The following is a 22,936-nucleotide window of genomic DNA, read 5'->3' on the forward strand; positions in this document are numbered from 1 at the left end:
TTTTTTCAAATGGTTATATATCTTTTACTCTTCCTATAATATTTCTCTCTTCTCTTTCATAGATTATTTTAATTTTATGAGTTCAAGGACTTTATCATTCATTACTATAATGTCAGCTCTGATAGATAAAGCATCTCTTTCTTTCATTAAAAAAAAATATATATACATTTACATATATATATATATATATATATATATATGCATACATACATACATACTACACAGCATGAGGGATCTTGGTTCCCTGACCAGGGATCAAACTTGTGCTGCTTGCATTGGAAGCACGGAGTCTTAACTATTGGACTGCCAGGCAAGTAAGTCCTTTATAATTTTAATCGGATATAAAATCAGAGGCAACTCAGTATTTGCACAGTTGTTCTGGCTAAGGGAGGGCACTTAGGGTCTATCCTAGGTGTAAAGGGAAACACTGAATGTCTGTGCAGGGCAAAGATAACATCTGATTTGCTTTGCTAAAGATCACCCTAGCTGCAGGGCAGGGAATGGATTATAGCTGAGAAAGCAGGGAACTAGAGACTACATAAAGAGATGCTGGTGAGCAGAGATTGGAAAGAAGGGGAGGGAGATGAGTATGTTTTGAAAATAGAACTGATGGGTTTTTTTGTTTATTGGTTCCTTATCTCTGGAAGATTTCATCAGCACTTCTCTGCACTGTATCCAGTTCTTACACACGTGAATTGTGTGTAATTCGGAAAACTAATTGGTGTATTGGTGTGACATTCGGAAAACTAAGATCATGGCATCTGGTCCCATCACTTCATGGGAAATAGATGGGGAAACAGTGGAAACATTGTCAGACTTTATTTTTTGGGGTTCCAAAATCACTGCAGATGGTGATTGCAGCCATGAAATTAAAAGATGGTTACTCCTTGGAAGGAAAGTTATGACCAACCTAGATAGCATATTAAGAAGCAGAGACATTACTTTGCCAACAAAGGTCCATCTAGTCAAGGCTATGGTTTTTCCAGTAGTCATGTATGGATGTTAGAGTTGGACTGTGAAGAAAGCTGAGTGCCAAAGAATTGATGCCTTTGAACTGTGGTGTTGGAGGAGACTTTTGAGAGTCCCTTGGACTGCAAGGAGATCCAACCAGTCCATTCTGAAGATGATCAGCCCTGGGTGTTCTTTGGAGGGAATGATGCTAAAGCTGAAGCGCCAGTACTTTGGCCACCTCATGCGAAGAGCTGACTCATTGGAAAAGACTCTGATGCTGGGAGGGATTTGGGGGCAGGAGGAGAAGGGGACGACAGAGGATGAGATGCCTGGATGGTATCACTGACTCGATGGACATGGATCTGAGTGAACTCCGGGAGTTGGTGACGGACAGGGAGGCCTGGCGTGCTGCAATTCATGGGGTCACAAAGAGTCGGACACGACTGAGCAACTGAACTGAACTGAACTGAAATGCAGGAGCCGCACTTAAAATATTTGGTAATGTCTTAGACATAAATAGAATGATAATGTGTGCGCTCAGTCTTTCAGTCATGTCCGACTCTTTGTGACCCCATAGACTGTAGCCCGTCAGGCCCCATTGTCCATGGGATTTTTCAGGCAAGAATACTGGAGTGGGTTGCCATTTCCTTCTCCAGGAGATCTTCCTGATCCAGGGACCTAAACTGTGTCTCCTGCATTAGCAGGTGGATTCTTTACCACTGCACCAACTTAAACATGACATTTTATAAAATATGTAAATAGTTTAAATACTATATGAGAATTTAAAATATGCATCTTAAATTTCTAAATAAATGGAATTATGTATGTTAATAAAATTATTTTATTAGTGATGCATTGTAGCATAAACAATTCATCAAGTAGATCCAGTTATATCTAAATTATTTGTTGATTTTTACACATTGTGGGTATAACTTTGGTTGTTTTTTGGGCATGGGTATGACTAGCTATATAATACCACTAGCAGCTCTGAGCTATGATTTGATTTTGGGGATGATACTGCTGAGAAAAACTGTGAGAAACTTCGAAATGTGCAAAAAAATAGTGGTGGAAGTCTTCACTCCTGGCTTAGACGCACCTTTGTTTCTGAGTTAGCTCACAGCTCTGTAAGTTATAGAGACCAATAGAAATACAATTGCTTTTTGTTGATAGAAATGCAAACAAATATTGCCCAATGGAGCTACAATAAACTATTTCCCTGGGGATATTGACCTGCTTTGTCTCAAACTGCTCATCTATTTGTTTTAGCATTCCTGATTTTTGTATACAGGGTGTGTTCTCTGAATTTTCCTCTGAGCTGATTGTAATGGCCTTCTGCTCCCTTCCTCAATCAATGAGTTAAGTAAAATCTTTGATGGGCTTCCTGGTGGCTCAGACGACAAAGGATCTGCCTGCAATGTGGGACACCTGTGTTCAACCCCTGGGTTAGGAAGATCCCCTGGAGGAGGGCATGGCAACCCAATCCAGTATTCTTGCCTAGAGAATCCCCATGGACAGAGGAGCCTGGTGGGCTACAGTCCATGGGGTTGCAGAGAGTTGGCCATGACTGAGAGACTAAACACAGCAAAATCTTTGACATGAACTTGGGCAAATTCTGGGAGATGGTGAAGGACAGGGAGGCCTACTGTGCTGCAGTCCATGGGGCCGCAAAGAGTTGCACATGACTGGGTGACTGAACAACAACAACGAAATCTTTGACAGTTTCCCTGGCGGCTCAGTAGTAAAGAATCTGCCCTACAATGCAGGAGATGTGGGTTCAACCCCTGGGTTGGGAAGATCCTCTGGAGAAGGAAATGGCAACCTACTTCAGTATCCCAGGGACTGAGGAGCCTGGTGGGCTACAGTCCATGGAGTCAAAAGAGCTGGACACAATTTAGAGACTAAACCACCACCACCACCAAAATCTTTGACATGTGTTCATCTACTATCTGTATGAATTAAGATGATTTTTGATATTTTTAAAAGACATCAAATTCTTCCAAGGCCCTCTCCATTAAACAGATAGCTGTTGGGTTATCTATCATTTCCACAACTAGAGATTTTTTCTTAATGTTGGTGATATTGGTCAAGTTGCTGAAAGTGAAAAGTGTCCGACTCTTTGTGACACCATGGACTGTAGCCTGCCAGGCTCCTCTGTCCATGGAATTCTCCAAGCAAGAATACTGGAGTGGGTTGCCATTTCCTTCTTCAGGAGATCTTCACAACTCAGAGATCAAACCTGGGTCTCCTGCACTGCAGGCAGGTTGTTCACCATTTGAGCTACTGCTTAATCCTCTCTCAATTTCTACTGAACAAATAGCAATAACATTATTTTTTTCTAGTTGTCTTTATATGGAATTTTATATATAAAATGTCTTTATGTTTGAGATTTTAAAAGAATTCAACATCTTTATTATCAATAAGTCATAAAAAGGGCTTCCCTGGTGGCTCAGTGGTAAAGAATCCTCCTACTAACACAGAAGCCATGGATTTGACAACTAGGTCTGGAAGATCCCCTACAGAAGGAACATCCTGGAATGCAAAGTCAAGTGGGCTTTAGGAAGCATCACTACAAACAAAGCTATTGGAGTTGATGGAATTCCAGTTGAGATCATGCTGTGAAAGTGCTGCACTCAATATGCCAGCTAATTTGGAAAACTCAGCAGTGCCCAAGAGACTCAAAAAGTCAGTTTTCATTTCAATCTCAAAGAAGGGCAATGCCAAAGAATGTTCAAACTACTGCACAGTTGCACTCATCTCACATGCTAGCAAAGTAATGCTCAAAATTCTTCAAGCCAGGCTTCAACAGTACATGAATCATGAAATTCCAGATGTCCAATCTGGATTTAGAAAAGGCAGAGGAACCAGAGATCAAATTGCCAACATCCGTTGGATCATAGAAAAAGCAAGAGAATTCCAGAAAAACATCTACTTCAGATTTATTGATTATGCTAAAGCCTTTGACTATGGAGATCACAACAAACTGTGGAAAATTATTCAAGGGATGGGAATACCAGACTACCTTTCCTTCCTCCTGAGAAATCTGTATGCAGGTCAAGAAGCAACAGTTAAAATTGGACATGGAACAACAGACTGGTCCCAAATAGGAAAAGGAGTACATTCAGACTGTATATTGTCACTCTGCTTATTTAACTTATATGCAGAGTACATCATTTGAAATGCTGGGCTGGATGAAGCACAAGCTGGAATCAAGATTGCTGGGAGAAATATCAATAACCTCAGATATGCAGATGACACCACTCCTATGGCAAAAAGTGAAGAAGAACTAAAGAGCCTCTTTTTAAAAAAATTAATTTATTTATTTTAATTGGAAGCTAATTACAATACTGTAGTGGTTTTTGCCATACACTGACATGAATCAGTCATGGATGTACCTGTGTCTCCCTTCCTGAACCCCCCCTCCCACTTCCCTCCCCATCCCATCCTTCAGTGTTGTCCCAGTGCACTGGCTTTGAGTGTCCTGTTTCATGCATCAAACTTGGACTGGTGATCTAGTTCACATATGGTAATATACGTGTTTCAAATGCTATTCTCTCCTCTTGATGAAAGTGAAAGGGGAGAGTGAAAAAGCTGATTTAAAACTCAACATTCAAAAAATGAAGACTATGGCATCCAGTCCCATCACTCCATGGCACGTAGATGGAGAAACAATGGAAACAGTGATAGACTTTATTTTTGGGGGCTCCAAAATCACTGCAGATGGTGACTGCAGCCATGAAATTAAAAGATGCCTGCTCCTTGGAAGTAAAGCTATAACCAACCAGCCTAGACAGCATATTAAAAAGCAGAGACACTACTTTGCTGACAAAGATCTGTCTAGTCAAAGCTATGGTTTTTCCAGTAGTTAGGTATAGATGTGCGAGTTGGATCATAAAGCAGGCTGAGTGCTGAAGAATTGATGCTTTTGAACTGTGGTGTTGGAGAAGACTCTTGAGAGCCCCTTGGACTGCAAGGAGATCAAACCAGTCAATCCTAAAGGAAATCAGTCCTGAATATTCATTGTAAGGAAGGACTGATGCTGAAGCTGAAACTCCAATACTTTGGCCACCTGATACTAAGAACTGACTCATTGGAAAAAACCTTGATGCTGGGGAAGATTGAAGGCAGGAGGAGAAGAGGACCTCAGAGGATGAGATGGTTGGATGGCATCATTGATTTGATGGACATGAGTTTGAGCAAGCTCTTGGAGTTGGTGATGGACAGGGAAGCCTGATGTGCTGCAGTCCATGGGTCATAAAGAGTTGGACACGACTGAGCAACTGAACTGAACTGAAGGGAATGTACTTTCACAAAATCCCATTAAGGATTCTATAAGCAAACATGAAAGACTACAGCTGTATGCTATTTTACATAGGATATTTTATGATTTATCTTTTTACCTGTTGAAGGATGTTCAGATTCTTTCCAGCTTTTCACTCTCAGGAATTATGCCACCAGGAATATCCATAGGGTGTTCACATCTCAGGAGTCAGGAATTTCTCTAGGTTTCACTGTAGACATGTGGAACTGACTGGTGAATAAACAGATGCTTTGGGTTTTTGTTTTATGTTTAAAAATTTTTTTGAAGTATGATTGACTTACAATGTTGTGTTAGTTTCAGGGGTAGGGCAAAGTGGAAAAGAATATATATCCTTAGGTTATTACAAGATAACGAGTTATAGTTCCCTGTGCTAAACTGTAGGTCCTTTTCGTTTATTTTATATATAGTAGCTTGTATCTGCTAATCCCAATTTCCCCAACTATCTCCTTTGGTAACCATAATTTGTTTTCTATGTCTGTGAGTCTACTTCTGTTTTGCATATAAGTTCATTTGTATCATTTTTTAAAATTCTACATATGACTGATATACGACAGTTGTCTTTGTCTGACTTAACTTCGCTTGGTGTGATAATCTCTAGGTCCGTCCGTGTTGCTGCAAATGGCATTCTTTTTATGGCTGAGTATTATCCCATGTATTGTTGTTGTTCAGTCACTAAGTCTTGTCTAACTCTTCTGTGACTGCATGGACCGTTGCCCTCCAGGCTCCTCTGTCCATGGGATTCTCCAGGCAAGAATACTGGAGTGGGTTGCCATTTCCTTTTCCAGGGGATCTTCCCAACCCAGGGATTGATGCCACATCTCCTGCACTGCAGGTGAATTTGTTGCCAGTGAGCGACCAGGGAAGCCCTTTCCATTGTATATGTGGTGTACATTGTATATGTATACTGTACATATATATATTATATGCGTGCATGCGAGTGTGCTAAGTCACTTCAGTTGTGTCTGATTCTTTGCAGCCTTATAGACTGTAGCTCACCAGGCTTCTCTGTCCGAAGGATTCTCCAGGCAAGAATACTGGGGGCATGTCCTCCTCCAGAGAATCTTCCCAACCCAGGGATTGAACCCAAGTCTCAGGTCTCCTACATAGGCAGGCAGGTTCTTTACCACTAGTGCCCCCTGGGAAACCCATATACTGTATGTTCATATGTATATGTATATTGTATATCTTCTTTATTCACTCATCTGCCCGTGAACACTTAGATTGCTTTCATGTCTTGGTTATTGTTTTGGGAAATAGCGCTGCTATGAACATTGGGGTGCTCGTATCTTTTCAAATTACATTTTTCTCCAGATGTATGCCCAGGAGTAGGCTTGCAAGATCATATGCCAGCTCTATTTTTATTTTTTGAGGAACTCCCATACTGCTCTCCACAATGGCTGCATCAATGTACATTCCCGCCAACAGTTCCTTTTTCTCCACACCCTCTCCAGCATTTATTATTTGTAGACTTTTAAATGATGGCTGGAATGACATTTTAACTTTACTAGATGTTTTTGACTTGGTCCCCAAAGTGGTTGCCCCATTTACAAACCCACTGTAGTGTCTCCAGGCTCCTGATTTCCCACACCTTCCTCTGGTCTTCCCCTGATGACCAGCCACTGGGTGGGGCAATTCCATGAGAGGGACATGGCAGTCTTAGAGCCACTGCTGAGTGAAGGGATTCAATCCAGGATGATCCATGGGTACCAATTTGTGGTGAGTTCACTATTCTCCCCTCTCCCTTCCCGAGAGTCCCCCTGGGGTTGTGGGTAGGGCAGATAAACACAAGTTATTTGGAAGCCATCTCTTCCTTGTGTTCTGGAAAAACCTAAATTTCTTGGGGAGAGAGAGTTGGCTGCCCCTGGTTGGAAGGAGTCCCTGAGACTGGTGAGTGGATGGAGAACAACTCCATGAAGAGAGTGGCCCTGTGCCTACTCCTGGGGGCAGCTTGGGCACCAGGACACCTGTCTGGGCCATGACACTCATGTCCAGGAATGACAGTGGGCTAGATGAGGGTGTCCTGAGTTACCAGGTGTGGCCCTTGGATGGGAGGGACTGCTGCTGACGTTTCATCTGGCTAGGGCACTGGGCTGGGATGGGGAGAGGTGCAGGAGCTCCAAGAATGAACCACATTGACCTTCCCACTTGCTGACAGGACAGAGGCTCACAGGTGATCTTGACTGGTAAGGACTAGGGAAATGGACATTTCCATGCATCTGAATGCGTGGGTAAATGTCACATCATAGACCAGCCATCTCGGTGCATTGTAAAATGTGTGCCCTAAAGAGGAGTGACCTGGCACCACATCCACTCAGCCAGGTCATGGAGGACAGAAAGAGGAAGTACTGGAAGTATTCCTGGAAGGAAGGACTGAGGAAGTGTTCCCAGAAGGATGAAGAGGACCCTTCACTGAGAACAGGATGTCAAGTTAAGGTCTTCACCTTTGTAGTAATAAATGGGGAGACATCAAAGGACTGTTTTCCTTCTTTGAAGGGATGTGACATGAATAAACAGACTTGCGTTCCTGAAAGATGATCCTGGCTGTGGTGTGGACAACAGATCAGAAGGCAGGCAACGAGGCAGGTGACTGATGAAGGTAGCCTGGGCCAGGGTGATGGGCATGGAGCGGGTGTGGGGAGACCAGGATCAAAACACCTGCAGTCTGATGCTGCCCCAGTGGGGAGGTGGTGTCAGTTATTCTCAGGAAGAACTCAGGAGGAGCAGGTGTGTGTGGGAAGCTGAGAGTTCTGTTGGGGCATGTTTGATTCCAGGAGGTGGGGGGGACCCAGCCTGAAGCTCTTGAGTGGAACCAGGCTCTGACTACACAATTGAGGGGTCATCAGGCTACGTGGATAATAAATAAAGCTCCTGGGCTGATGACATCACCCAGGGAAAGCCAGAAGAAAAGGGGATCTTGGACCATACATGATTGTTCATGTAGTTTTAGACTATATTGGGAGTTTCCCAGTGGCCTAGTGGTTAGGATCCCAAGCTTTCACTGCTGTAGCCTGGGTTCAGTCTCTGGTCCGGGACCTGAGATTCCACGAGTCATGAGGTGTGGCTATATAATAACAACAACAGCAGTCATGACTGGCTGCTTCTACCTTTCAGTTCAGTCCAGTCGCTCAGTCGTGTCTGACTCTTTGCGACCCCATGAATTGCAGCATGCCAGGCCTCCCTGTCCATCACCAACTCCCGGAGTTTACCCAAACTCTTGTCCATTGAGTCGGTGATGCCATCTAACCATTTCATCCTCTGTCATCCCCTTCTCCTCCTGCCTTCAATCTTTCCCAACATCAGGGTCTTTTCAAATGAGTCAACTCTTCGCAATCAGGTGGCCAAAATACTGGAGTTTCAGCTTTAACATCAGTCCTTTCAATGAACACCCAGGACCGATTTCCCTTAGAATGGACTGGTTGGATCTCCTTGCAGTCCTAGGGACTCTCAAGAGTCTTCTCCAACACCACAGTTCAAAAGCATCAATTCTTTTGCGCTCAGCCCTCTTAAGCTTCTACCTTTAAAAATTGTTTTTATGAAAGTCTAGTTGACTTACAATTTTGTGTTAGTTTCAGGTGTATAGCAAAGTATAGTTTCAGGTGACTCAGTTTTAAGTATATATACATATATACGGGCTTCCCTTGTGGCTCAGCTGGTAAAGAATCTGCCTGCAATGCGGGAGAGCTGGGCTCAATCCCTGGGTTGGGAAGATCCCCTGGAGAAGAGAAAGGCTCTTTCTCTTTCCAGAATACTCCAGTATTCTGGGGGTCTCAAAGAGTCAGACAAAACTGAGTGACTTCCATACATTATATATATATGTGTGTGTATATATATATTATTTTTTAGATTCTTTTCCTTTAGAGATTACTACAAAGTATTGAACATAATTCTCTGTACTATACAGTAGGTCCTTGTTGATTATTTATTTTATTTTTAATTGAAGTATGCTGCTGCTGCTAAGTCACTTCAGTCATGTCCGACTCTGTATGACCCCATAGACAGCAGCCCACCAGGCTCCCCCATCCCTGGGATTCTCCAGGCAAGAACACTGGAGTGGGTTGCCATTTCCTTCTCCAATGCATGAAAGTGAAAAGTGAAAGTGAAGTTGCTCAGTCGTGTCCGACTCTTAGCGACCCCATGGACTGCAGCCTACCAGGCTCCTCCATCCATGGGATTTTCCAGGCAAGAGTACTGGAGTGGGGTGCCACTGCCTTCTCCGAGGCAACTGAAGTATAGTTGATTTATAATGTTGTATTAGTTTCAGGTGTACAGCAAAGTGATTTAGTTTTTTATTTATTTATTATATACACGTATTTTTTCAGATTCTTTTTCCTTATAGATTATTACAAAATGTTACATATAGTTCTATGTACTGTACAGTACGTCTTAAATGGTTATTTAATTTTTTATTGACATATAGGTAATTTACAATGTTGCATTACTGCTGCCTTTTGATTGTCATCTCAAACACTGTATTTATAATCATTTTCCCCAGCCTTATATTACAGAGCATTTCATATAAAAATAACCACCACAAAAGCTAGCCCATTTTTCTATGATCATGAACATCATCCAAAGTCCGAGAAAAACTGAGTCACAAGCTGAAACTGCCATTGGCACGATGGTTACGAATTTCTAGTTACACGTTGCTTCAGTCATGGGACTCTTAGCTCATGTTTAACTTAAAAAGGTCCTCATTAAATGGGAATGGGAAAATACATTTATTATCTATTTCTAAGCAGTCTTTGATAATGTAGTGAGGCATCTTTACGACATGCTCTGACATGATCTTTCTAAATCTGGACTCACGAGGTCTGGCTCTGAAGAAATGAGATCTACTGTTTTTACAAACACACCAGAACTTATGTATTCCAAGGGTGTTTCCTCTTCAAAGCATGAGGATTAGTCAAATGATCACGCCCTTTGGAACGACGTCACTGAAACTCCTTTTGGAGGCAAGAGGCTCTCCTGATATCTGCTACAGGGGTTCCTGCAACCCGTTAGAGGAGGACAAGGGGTCTTGAATTTTGGAATTGGCCAAGTCACCTGATGCCAAGTTTGATGAGCAAGAGCAGAGACTGAGCCAAGTCACATCAGCTCAGCAAACCTGTGGTGTTCACACCCCATCTGAACTTTTTCCTCCCCAATTTTCACCTTCTCATGAAGAGCATCACCACCCACCAGCCTGAAAAATAATTTCATTAAGGCATTTATCTAAAATTTAGGCATTCTTGTGTTTCCTCTCCTTTCTGCATGCCTAAACTTGATCCACTCTTGGTCTACTTAGCTTTTTCTCTGACATTTACTCCAGAACCCAGCACCACCATCCTCTCACTGCCCCATGCCAAACCAGGGGTCACCAACCTCCTGATGAGGTTGTGGGCTCCAGCTCCCTCTATCCCTTCTCACCAGGCACGTTCTGCTGTTCTCCGGCTGAGCACCCTTCACAAGCCCCATCACCATCACAAGCATCCAGACAAATTCCCCGGTAGAACTTGTTCCTGGCAGAGCTGCACCTTCTAAGCTTTGTCTTGGTTCCTTGCATTTGCTGAGGTTTCTGCCTCCTTAGAGACATTGCAAATGCTATTTCTGCAGCCCTGGGACCCTCTGCCTTCATCCTCTGTGTGCCTAGCTCCTTTGCACTGGTATTGGTTTCTTAGGGCTGCTGAAACAAATGACTGAAAACTGAGTGACTTAAAACAGTAATTCGTCTCTCAGAGTTCTGGAAGTAAGAAGTCCAAAATCAGGAAGTTGGCAGAGTTACATTCCTTTAGAAACCTAAAGAGAAGCTTCCTTCCTTGCCTGGTGCAACTTCTCGTGTCACCTGCAGTCCCTGGCTTGTAGCTGATCGGTCTGGCCTCTGCCTCCATCTTCATTTTTTTAAATTTTATTTACTTATTTATTTTTGGCTGTGCTGGGTCTTTATGGCTGCACATGTGCTTTCTCTAGTGCGTGGGCTTCTCATGGTGCAGAGCACTGGCCCTAGAGTGCACAGGCTTGATAGTTGTGGCATGCAGGCTTGTTGCCCTGTAGCATGTGGAATCTTCCTTGACAAGGGATGAAACCGGTGTCCCCTGCATTGGCAGGAGGATTCTTAAGCACTGGACCATCAAGGAAGTCCTCTGCCTCCACCTTCTCATGGCATTTTTGTTTGCGTTTGTCTCTTTGTCTAAGGGTACCAGTCATACTGAGTGAGGGCCCATCCTATCCCAGCTTATGTGCTCAGTTGCATCTGACTCTTTGCAACCCCATAGACTGTAGCCTGCCAGGCTCCTCTATCCATGGAATTTTCCAGGCAAGAATACTGGAGTGGATTGCCATTTCCTCCTCCAGGGGATCTTCCTAGCCCAGGGATCGAAGCGGCATCTCTTGCATCTCCTGCATTGGCAGGTGGGTTCTTTACTGCTGCACCACCTGGGGAACCCAACTAGTCAGTGGACCACCAGGGAAGTCCCACTCCAGTATGATCTCATTTTAACTGTTTCTATCACAACCCTATTTCCAAATAAGGTGACTTTCACAGGTACTAGGTGTTGGACCTCTGACAGATCTTGAGGGGTGGGCAGGTGCAATTCAACCTCTAGTAGTAGCTTTCAGATCTCAGACTAGACCGCTTTCCTCCAAGACACTGAGCTCTGCAGGGTGAGCTGTGTGTCTTCGGCTCAGCCTTTAGCCAGCTTCCTCGGCAGTCTTCTCAACTCAGATGAACATATGTGTTCAGTTGTCTTATCTTTGTGTCCACCTTTCACTTGAACGTAAGTTAAGCTCCTTGAGCACTGGGTCTATATGGCTGCTTTTTCTCCAGAGCCTGGAAAGGTATAGGCACAACATTGATGCACCATGAGTTTTTATTCGTGAATTTCAAAATATATACACTATTGATAGTAACTTTTTCACTCTCCACTTTCACTTTCATCAAGAGGCTTTTGAGTTCCTCTTCACTTTCTGCCATAAGGGTGGTGTCATCTGCATATCTGAGGTTATTGATATTTCTCCCGGCAATCTTGATTCCAGCTTGTGTTTCTTCCAGTCCAGCGTTTCTCATGATGTACTCTGCATAGAAGTTAAATAAACAGGGTGACAATATACAGCCTTGACGAACTCCTTTTCCTATTTGGAACCAGTCTGTTGTTCAACATTTAGAAAACGAAGATCATGGCATCCGGTCCCACCACTTCATGGGAAATAGATGAGGAAACAGTGGAAACAGTGTCAGACTTTATTTTTCTGGGCTCCAAAATCACTACAGATGGTGACTGCAGCCATGAAATTAAAAGACACTTACTCCTTGGAAGGAAAGTTATGACCAACCTAGATAGCATATTGAAAAGCAGAGACATTACTTTGCCAACAAAGGTTCGTCTAGTCAAGGCTATGGTTTTTCCTGTGGTCATGTATGGATGTGAGAGTTGGACTGTGAAGAAAGCTGAGCGACGAAGAATTGATGCTTTTGAACTGTGGTGTTGGAGAAGACTCTTGAGAGTCCCTTGGACTGCAAGGAGATCCAACCAGTCCATTCTGAAGGAGATCAGCCCTGGGATTTCTTTGGAAGGAATGATGCTAAAGCTGAAACTCCAGTACTTTGGCCACCTCATGCGAAGAGTTGACTCATTGGAAAAGACTCTGATGCTGGGAGGGATTTGAGGCAGGAGGAGAAGGGGATGACAGAGGATGAGATGGCTGGATGGCATCACTGACTCGATGGACGTGAGTCTTGAGTGAACTCCGGGAATTGGTGATGGACAGGGAGGCCTGGCGTGCTGCGATTCATGGGGTCGCAAAGAGTCGGACATGACTGAGCGACTGATCTGATCTGATAATATAGATAACTGGGCTTTACCGGTGCCTCAGGGATAAAGAATCTGCCTACAATGCAAGAGCTGCAGGAGACTTAGGTTCAGTCCCTTGGTTGGGAAGATCCCCTAGAGGAAGAAACAGCAACCCACTCCAGTATTCTTGCCGGGAGAATCCCATGGACAGAAGAGGCTGACAGGCCATAGTCCATAGGGTTGCAAAGAATCGGACGTGACTAATGAGAACCTACTGTATAGCTCAGTGCTCTGTGGTAACCTGAATGAGAAGGAAATCCAAAAAAGAGCTGATATACATATAGCCGATTCACTTTGCTCTACAGTAGAAACTAACACAATACTGTAAAGCAATTATATTCCAATAAAAATTTATTTAAAAAATGAGTTGCAGGCTAGAGAAAGTAGCAGTGGCCTGAAGATTGGAGAACATATCACAAGACTGTAACTTACATCCAGCTCACGCTTCATCATTTTGTCTTTGAAGCCTTTATCTCACATCATCTGCCAACAACTCAGCACAATAAGCCAAGCAAGTCTATATAGCTCCCCATTTTATATAGAAGTCAAGCTCATAACAAAGGGAGATCCTGTTGCTGAGACAGGACCACAGATTTGTCGAGCCGAAAGGAATCTCATAAGATGGGTCTGATCTCCTTGTTTTACACAGGAGAAAACAGGAGCTTGAGAACTGAAGCCATTCACTTATAATATCTTATCTGCTTGCTAGTAGAGCTGTAATTAGATTCTTTCCGTTTCTCTCTCTTTTTTTTTGGGCTGTGCTGCTTGGCATTCAGGATCTTAGTTGTCCAACCAGGAATGGAACCCACGCCCCCTGCCCTGGAAGTGCAGAGTCTTAACCACTGGACCACCAGGGAAGTCCCCCTGAGCGCTTCAACTTCTCATCAGATTCCAAGAGAGTAATTCCAAACATGTTTGGGGAATGGCAGACCCATCCCAGTAAATGTGTATCCTCCCCAAATGATGACGTGGTTGGATGACACTTTTGGAATACATGAAGCCAGACTGCCTGGGTGGGAAGCTCGACTCCACCCCTTCCGGGCTTGGTGAACTTGAGGGACCTCATAAATCAATTCACACCAAGACATCTGTGATTCATGTGATATCTACCCAGGTTGAACCTACTTTTGAAAAGAAATCATTAGCTCCAGGCAAAAATCTCTGCTGCTGGTGCCTCATGTAATATCTGACAAAGTCAGTGCCCAATAAACAGGGAATGGACGAACAGGGCTGGAACTCAGGCGCAGTTGAACTTGGATGTAGGGGAGGTTCTGGAGCAAGAGGGAGCCACCCAGAATTCCTCAGTTCATTCACAGTTGTGATGCATCACCTATGCCACACGTGCGTAGGATTGTGTACTCCTGAAAACTCATTTCAGGAAGGACAAGCACAAGCTAATGAATCAGTGAAACTTGGCATCATAACACAAGTGATAATTACAGGATAACAAGCTCCATTATATCAGTTTTCAGGGAGTTACAATGGACTATTCCATTGAACACATTGGCTAATAGATCCCTGTGGCCAAAAACTCATAAAACACATCAGGCAGGATTTTATGAAAATATGTCCATATTTTTTTGTACAACCTGGGACACCATATACACTTTTAACTATTTTTGTAAAAAGTTGTATTTATTTGACTGTGCCAGGTCTTAGTTGCAGCACACAAGAATTTTTCTTTTTTTTAGTTGTGGCATGTTAATTCTTAGTGTTGGCATATGGGATCTAGTTCCCCAACCAAGGATAGAACCCAGGCCCCCTGCATGGGAGCATGAAGTCTTAGCCACTGGACCACCAGGGAAGTCCACATTTATTATTATTGTGTGTCAAGAAAATAGCTTGAAAAGAACCATTAAAATAATCACAAGGAGGGGAGATTGTTGTTGGGGTTAGAATAAAAAAGTTAGCTGTTTTTTTTTTTTTTTTTTTTCCACCTATTAAGAGGATGGATCAAGGCAAACTAGAAAATAATTTCTGTCCATGAGACAAATATTTCTCAAATGCCTACTTGGTCTGGGCACATCTAGGATTCAAAATGCACAAGGTAGACCAAGCCCTGTCCTCAGGCAGTCACTAAATAATAACATGAGCTTGTTTACCAAATTTTGGGAAATTTGTTGGAAGGATTATCTCATGAAGCTTGGCAAGGGACATTTAGAACAAACAGAAGAATCTGCCCGCAATGCCCAAGACCAGAGAGACGCCCAAAGGATAGCTGGTAATTAACAAATAAATGTTGCCATGCTTGATACCCTTTGCATTCTGCTGTTGTTCAGTCTCTAAGCCATATCTGACTCCTTGCAACCCCGTGGACCACAGCATGCCAGGCTTCCCTGTCCTTCATTATTTCCCAGTTTGCTTAAATTCATGTCCATCCATTGTGTTGGCGATGTCATCTAACCATCTGATTCTCTGTCACCCGCTTCTCCTCCTGCCCTCCATCTTTCCCAGCACCAGGGTTTTTTCCAATAAGATGGCTCTTTGCATCAGGTGCTCAAAGCACTGGAGCTTTAGCTTCAGCATCAGTCCTTCCAGTGAGTATTCAGGGTTGATTTCCTGTAGGATTGATTGATTTGATCTCCTTTCTGTCCAAGGGACTCTAAAGAGTCTTGAAAGCATCAATTCTTCTGCCCTCAAGCTTCTTTATGGTCCAACTCTCACATCCGTACATGACTACTAGAAAAACCATCTCTCTGATTACATGGATCTTTGTCAGCTAAGTGATATCTCTGCTTTTTATTATGTTTTCTAGGTTTGTTATAGCTTTTCTTCCAAAATATCCTTTATAGGTGTGTGTTAGTTGCTCAGCCATGTCTGACTCTTTGCACCTCATGGACTGTAGCCTGCCAGGCTTCTCTGTCCATGGAATTCTCTAGTTGAGAATACTGGCATGGGTAGCCATTCCGTTCTCCAGGGGATCTTCCTGGCCCAGGGCTCCTGCATTGCAGGCAGATTCTCCACAGTCTGAGATACCAGGGAAGCCCTATCCTTTACATAGGTAATATCAAAACTCCACAGGCAATTCAGAAAGAGATATAAATGGCCTGTTGAATTTAGTGCAAATTAAAATATGTGCAAAATTAAATGCAAATTAAAATATAACAATCTGGAGTTGCTAGTAAACCTTCAGAGTTAGTAGGTCAGCAGGTGGAAGAGACTAATAGACTTGAAATTGACTCTGATAAATCTGCACCGGGTATCTACTGATCCATTAGTGAGAACCAGGATCTTGGAGGCTCTGGAAACTAACACTTGAAAAATAACTTGTCAGAGTTTCCCTGCATATGAGTTTACTTAGTCTAAGCTGGAAGATTCATGAAGCCATTCCTTGAGACCACCGTGGGGAGACAGAGAAAGCTGAGCTGACTTGGTACGGTCCAGCTGAATTTTCTTATGTAACAATGGCCTCGGCTGGTTCGTATGAGAACTTGTGAAATGAAAGCTCAGAGTGGCCAAAACAAATAAGTAGCCAGATTCAAGCTGACTTGGCCAATGTTTCTTTAACATTCTCATTTTATGAACATAGAAAACTAATAAAATACAAGGCTGTGCATTTACCATAAATCATGATCGGGAACTGTTGTTTGCCGGTATCTCTGTTATATCATCTTCACTATCAAAAGCTTGAACATCCCATAAAGTTCATGGAAAGCATTCAAAACTGTAATGAAAACAAGCAAGTCAGGAATGGGGAAATGCATGCTTTCTGTTCTCTGCTGGGTGTAGCCAACAGTTTTCTCTTTCATAATTGTTGTTGGATCTTTCTAGCAAACACCTAGAACCCTCTCCTCTCCAGAAATCAGGTATTAGTAGACCAGGAGGTGTGTTTGTTTGGCACTCTGTGCCTTTATTCCCAGAAGAAGGGAAATGGGACAGAACACTCTGTCCAATAAACAATTGCCCAAGGTCTTGGGCAAAAGAAATTGGGACAGGAAGCAGACAGACTTACTCGTTGCCCCAGGTAACTGCCTGATAAGGCAAACACGCGTGTACAGTGAGTTCCTGTCCTCCTGTGATAAATATTTATGTGCTCAGCCCTGTGTTTGAAAGCACTAAACCATTTCTCAGTCTGAACATTGACCTTTGGATGCAAAACAGGACTAATTTTGCAGGTGATGTAATTAATTTTTGTGGCTTCAAGCTGCACTGGGAACAAGAGAAACTGTTGTTTTCGTGAGTTTAGAAAGCGGCTCAGCAGGTGTGATCAGCCTTCGGGTTACATTGTCAGTTTATAATCTGAGACTTTTCCTTTTTTTAAGGTCAGGGATGCATTCTTTAAATTGAAGTATAGCTGATTTACAAGTTTGTGTTAATTTCTGCTGTACGGCAAAGTGATTTAGTTATATATACAAATACATTCTTTTATATTCTTTTCCATTATGGTTTATCACAGATATTGGATCCAGTTCCCTGAGTTTTACTGTAGGACCTTATTGTTTATCAATTTTATATATAATAGTTTGCACCTGCTAATCCCAAGCTCCCAAGACATCCCTCCCCCACAATCTGGGATTTTTTTTAATCGCTACTGGAATTCAACGACTTTTGAGAGACAATGGTCTGGGAGTATTATAAGCAAACTCACATTACTCTTGATAAAAGAAGAACTGATGAATGAATAATCAGTTCTGATTATTCTGGGTTAACGCACAAAATTTGTATTGGGTTGGTCAGGAAGCTCGTTTGGGTTTTTCCATAAGATCTTGCCAAAAAAGATCTAAATGAAATTTCTGGCCAACTCAATACTTTTTCTTGGAGATGAGGGTTTTATTTTTTAGGATATTGGTTTAGCATGGCCCCAAATGTCTGTGACCAACATATATTTCACTGTAACATTCTTAAAATGTACAGGCAAACTATTCTCCTATGGTCAGCTAAATTAATCCCACCCCAAACAAAAGTAAAAGGCAAACAAGTAAAAATATTTGTCACAAACACCACCACCATCTTTCCAGGTGATACAAGCTGGAGACTCGGGCTCCTCCTCATCACTTCTGCCTCTCTGATTCCCAGTGTTCAATGGATCAAAAGATCTTATTGTTTTCCCCCTGGAAATACATCACATCCACAAACTTCCCTTTCTCTGCCTCTTCCAACTTGCTATTTGCACAAGCGCCTCCAAGCACTAATTCACCAAAACCAAACTCAAGGTCCTCCCGGCCAGTGGGACCCTTGCAGAGTTCCATTTCTCACTAAAAGGCATCCTCTCTGGATCTACCCTCCAGGACCTGGGTCTACATCCTGGGCTTCCCCCCACCCTCTTCACTGACTCGCCCTTCGCCGGGTCTTGTGAATTGACCTTCTTGAACACCTTGGAGTCTTCCATTCATGAACATGCCATTCATGTTCACTGCTTTTTTTCTTAGTATGAAAGTTGCTCAGTCGTGTCCGACTCTTTGTGACCCTATGGACTGTACAGTCCATGAAATTCTCCAAGCCAGAGTACTGACTAGGTAGCCTTTCCCTTCTCCAGGGGATCTTCCCAACCCAGGGATCGAACCCAGGTCTCCTGCACTGCAGGTGGATTCTTCACCAGCTCAGCCACAAGGGAAGCCCATTTTTCTTAGGACACACTCATCTCCCCCCTGGACCACTGAATGGCCTCCCAAACCTCTGGGATTGCTGCCCTGGCTTCCATTATCCCCAACCTAGCCAGATACCTTTCCCAAACATAAACCTGATGGAACCACTTCCTGACTGAAAATCATCTGTGACTTCCCTTTGTCCTGAACATGAAGAGGATCCCATCTCCACCCTGGCAGGAGGAGGAGCTTGCACCACCATCCCTCCTTCTGCCCCATGGTGTCCACCCAGAGCTCTAGCCACAATGGCTCTACAACAATGGCCGCCCAGTTGACTCTCCACTTTTTCCCCTCTTCATCCACCTCTAAGAACTTATCAGTATCTGAGATTGGCTTATTAATTAGCCAGCACATCAAAGGTGCTCAGTGAATATTTGTGGAATAAATGAATGGCTGAATGGATGAACCTATTAAGGAAAGCACCAGGGTGATATAAAGTGAATTCATCCAAGAAAATGGCAGAGCGGAGAGGGGAGAAGAAAACCACAAGATGTGGAGAAGGAAATGGCAACCCACTCCCGTAATCTTGCCTGGGAAATCCCATGGACAGGGGAGCCTAGTGGGCTACAGTCTACGGGATCTCAAAGGTTCAGACGTGACTGAACACAATCATCTTTACGAACAGTGTAGGCCACACAAAACACATCAGTGGCTCCTAGTTTGTGGCCTCTGGTTTAACATCTTTCTTTCCCTTTTGGCTCTCTACTCCACAGGGGCGCAAGCCTGTGGGTCTGCTCTGCTCACCACAGAGTTTGGATTCAACAAAGGGAAAACTAAAAATAGAAGGTGGATCCACCCTCCCAGTAGAGCATCAGGTTCAGAAAGAATACACTGGCAAGGAGGTGGCATTCTGTCACTCCCCGCCTCTCTTTGGATTGCCGGCTGGAAATGTCACCATTTCCCTTTAAGCCCTACTCCCAGTTGACCCCCGCAAGCCTCCCTGATCTCTGCCCTGAAGTCATCACAATGGCCAGATGGGTTCTGGCCAGGGCGGGGCCCTCTGTGACATCACCAAGGGCCCAGCCCTGCCTGGTCCTCAGTCTCCAGATGCCAGGGCAGACAAGCACACCAGAGCCAGTTCCTCTCTGCTCACCATGCAGTCTGTAATGGGGCTCTTTTTCTGGTCTATGTGTGTCTCCTCTTTCTGTGCTTTTGTGTTTTACTGTCTGAGAGATGACACCATAGAACTCCCCGGGAAGGTGCCCTGCAGAAGGCACTTTCAAATTCAGCAGAATCTACCAGAGCATGACCGAGGCTGGCTTGGGAGCAAGTTGCATTGGCTTTTTCTCCTTGCTGTGCTGTTTATGATACAGAAGTTTCCAGGAGACAGTGACGAGACTACTGTGCAGACTCTTCCTGCCCTCCGGGGCAGTTCACTTGGCTCTTCGGGAAAGAAAAATAAAAAGGCTTCCCCCAACAAAGACTATACGGTCGATACCTTAGACCAGCTTGAGATGGACCTTGGGAAATTGGTGTCCAGGGCGCGGAATCTGAAACTCACCATGGCAACCGGCAGTAACTTCAGTCTTCCCAGTTTCGAGGTACCTGCTGACACAAATAACATTACAATATATGAGCTATGGGGCAACGAAGACGTCGATGAAGACTCTGAGTAAATACGTGTATCAAAGTAGAAGAGGAAAAGTTGAGTGTGGATAAAGTGTATCCAAACTAATAAAACTATTCTGAAGCAAAAGCAAAAAAAAAAAATAAATAAATAAAACCACAAGATGGAAGCCTAAGCCTCAGGTGCTTGTTGCTGTATCTATATTCTTGGGCTTCCCTAGTGGCTCAGCTGGTAAGGAATCTGCCTGCAATGCAGGAGACCTGGGTTCGATCCTTGGGTTGGGAAGATCCACTGGAGAAGGGAACAGCTACCTACTCCAGTGTCTGGCCTGGGGAATTAGTCCATGGTGCTGCAAAGAGTCGGACACGACTAAGCGACTTTCACTTTATTTCACTTAAGAAAGGAGAAATCGCTTCTGACCAATGGTCAGATGCCTTAACCTGGATCTCTAGTCTCCAAGCCTGATTACCACTTCCCTTCACATTTCAGCTTAAACCACCTTCTTTCATGTCCTTGTACATAACCAGCTCCTTTGGCCTCGGGGCCTTTGCACCTGCTAATATCTTTGCCAGGAACACTCTCTAACTTCGCACACCACCTTTAGTTCCTTTTAAAAAAAATATTTAATTTTTGGCTGTGCTGGATCTTCATTGCTGTGCAAGGACTTTCTTTATTTGCAGTGAGCAAGGTTCTCTAGTTCCTGGCAGTGCTCGGGCTTCTCACTGCAGTGGCTTCTCTTGTGGACCACGGGCTCTAGACGTTTGGGCTTCAGTAGTTCCTGCAAGTGGGCTCAGTAGTTGCTGCCTGCAGGCTCTAGAGCACTGGCTCAGTAGTTGTGGCACACAGGCCTAGCTGCTCCACAGCATGTGGGATCTTCCTGGACCAGGGATCAAACCCCTGTCTCCTGCACTGGGGGGAGGATTCTTAACCACCAGACCACCAGGAAAGCCCTGCTACTGCTAAGTCACTTCAGTCGTGTCCGACTCTGTGCGACCCCATAGACAGTAGCCCACTAGGCTCCTCTGTCCCTGGGATTCTCCAGGCAAGAATACTGGAATGGCTTGCCATTTCCTTCTCCAATGCATAAAAGTGAAAAGTGAAAGTGAAGTTGCTCAGTCGTGCCTGACTCTTAGCAACCCCATGGGCTGGAGCCTACCAGGCTCTTCCATCCATGGGATTTTCCAGGCAAGAGTATTGGAGTGGGGTGCCATTGCCTTCTCTGAGGAAAGCCCTAGTTATTTCCTATTCATCTTTTAAATCATAGTTACAATGTCACTTCCTGAGAAAAGACTTCCCTGAACCCTAGATTAGATCGGATCCTCTTTATCACACTCTGGTCCTTACTTTCACATCACTTATCCCAATTCGTTATTATGTATTTGAGTAATTCTTCCACACTGTCTGTCTACCTGCCTGTCCCACGAGTGCAGGGATTGTGATCTTGTTTCCAACCTCACCTTGTAGCCCAACATCCAACTCAGGGCCTCATCTAAAAAGGTGCCCAATGAGTATTTGATGATTTTATATAACAAAAGAAGTGTTGCTACTTGTAACATCCTCTATTTACATGATAGTAAAACACTAATAGAAAAAGTTGGCAAAGGATAGCAGGCAATTTGATAAGGAGAGGTACAAATAGCCAGTTTTATTTGTAATAAGAGAAATGCATATTAAAATACAGCAAAATTCCGAACTTCCGTGATGGTCCAGCGGCTAAGACTCTGTGCTCCCAATGCAGCGGGCTCAGGTTCCATTCCTAGCCAGGGTACGAGACCCCACACACTGCAACTAAGACTTGGTGAAGCCAAATAAACAACAACAACAAAATACAGCAAAATACTATTTCAATATGCCCATTTAACAAACTTTTTAAAAAGTAATAGTAACATCTACAGATTCAATGCAATATCTATCAAAATCCTAACAATGTTTTTTGCAATAATAGAAAATTCATCCTAAAATTCATATGGAATCTCAAAGGACTCAGAAGAGCCCAAATAAAAATCTTGAAAAAGAACAGATTTGGAGGCCTCACACTTCCTGATGGTAAAACTTCCTATAAAGCTACAGGAATCAAACAGTATGGCACCATCAAAAGACAAGAGCTTCCCAGGTGGCACTAGTGGTAAAGAACTTCCCTGCCAATGGATCCCTTGGAGGAGGGCATGGCAACCCACTCTAGCATTCTTGCCTGGAGAATCCCATGGACAGAGGACCCTGGTGGGCTACAGTCCATGAGGTTGCAAGAGTTGGACATGGCTAAACAACTGAGCATGCACTATATCTTTTTGATGTTTTGAAACACAGTTTACAGCCTAGACCTATTCTGAGAGTTCTGACAGCTTTCCTAAGTGGGGCTGTTGGATGACAAAAGAAAAAAATATGTACACTAATAGCCTTAGGCTGTTACTGAAGCAAATTTAAAATCCTACTGTCATGGAATTTGCAAGAGTGGACATACAAAGATTTAGTGTTTTTAGTCTAGACTCTTTGGAAGCATCTGAAAGTCTGTGCATAATCATTAACTTTTATTATGGATGTATCAGGCTTTATTGCAGAAATAATGTAATCATTTGCTAGCTCTCCACTAGCTCTCACTCCTGGAGGCAGGAAGGTATGTGGGGAGCACTTGTATTTCAGAGAGATTTTCCTCAAGCATTTTCCAGTCTTTACACCCAGGGAAAGGTCA

General features: G+C 43.6%; 1 protein-coding gene across 1 annotated transcript; it reads left to right on the forward strand.

The window, feature by feature from the left end:
• Positions 1-19,701: 19,701 nt before the first annotated feature.
• On the forward strand, positions 19,702-20,416 carry LOC786597 (chromosome 20 open reading frame 106 homolog). The gene has a single exon (NM_001206617.1). It carries the CDS (start codon positions 19,775-19,777, stop codon positions 20,294-20,296), a length of 522 nt encoding a protein of 173 aa, NP_001193546.1. The 5' UTR covers positions 19,702-19,774; the 3' UTR covers positions 20,297-20,416.
• Positions 20,417-22,936: the final 2,520 nt, after the last annotated feature.

The sequence above is a fragment of the Bos taurus genome, chromosome 16, assembly GCF_002263795.3.
Source record: "Bos taurus isolate L1 Dominette 01449 registration number 42190680 breed Hereford chromosome 16, ARS-UCD2.0, whole genome shotgun sequence".
Lineage (NCBI taxonomy): Eukaryota > Metazoa > Chordata > Mammalia > Artiodactyla > Bovidae > Bos > Bos taurus.

Excerpts from the sequence above, each read along its gene's own strand:
- LOC786597 (NM_001206617.1), top strand. The coding sequence starts at position 19,775 with ATGCAGTCTGTAATGGGGCTCTTTTTCTGGTCTATGTGTGTCTCCTCT.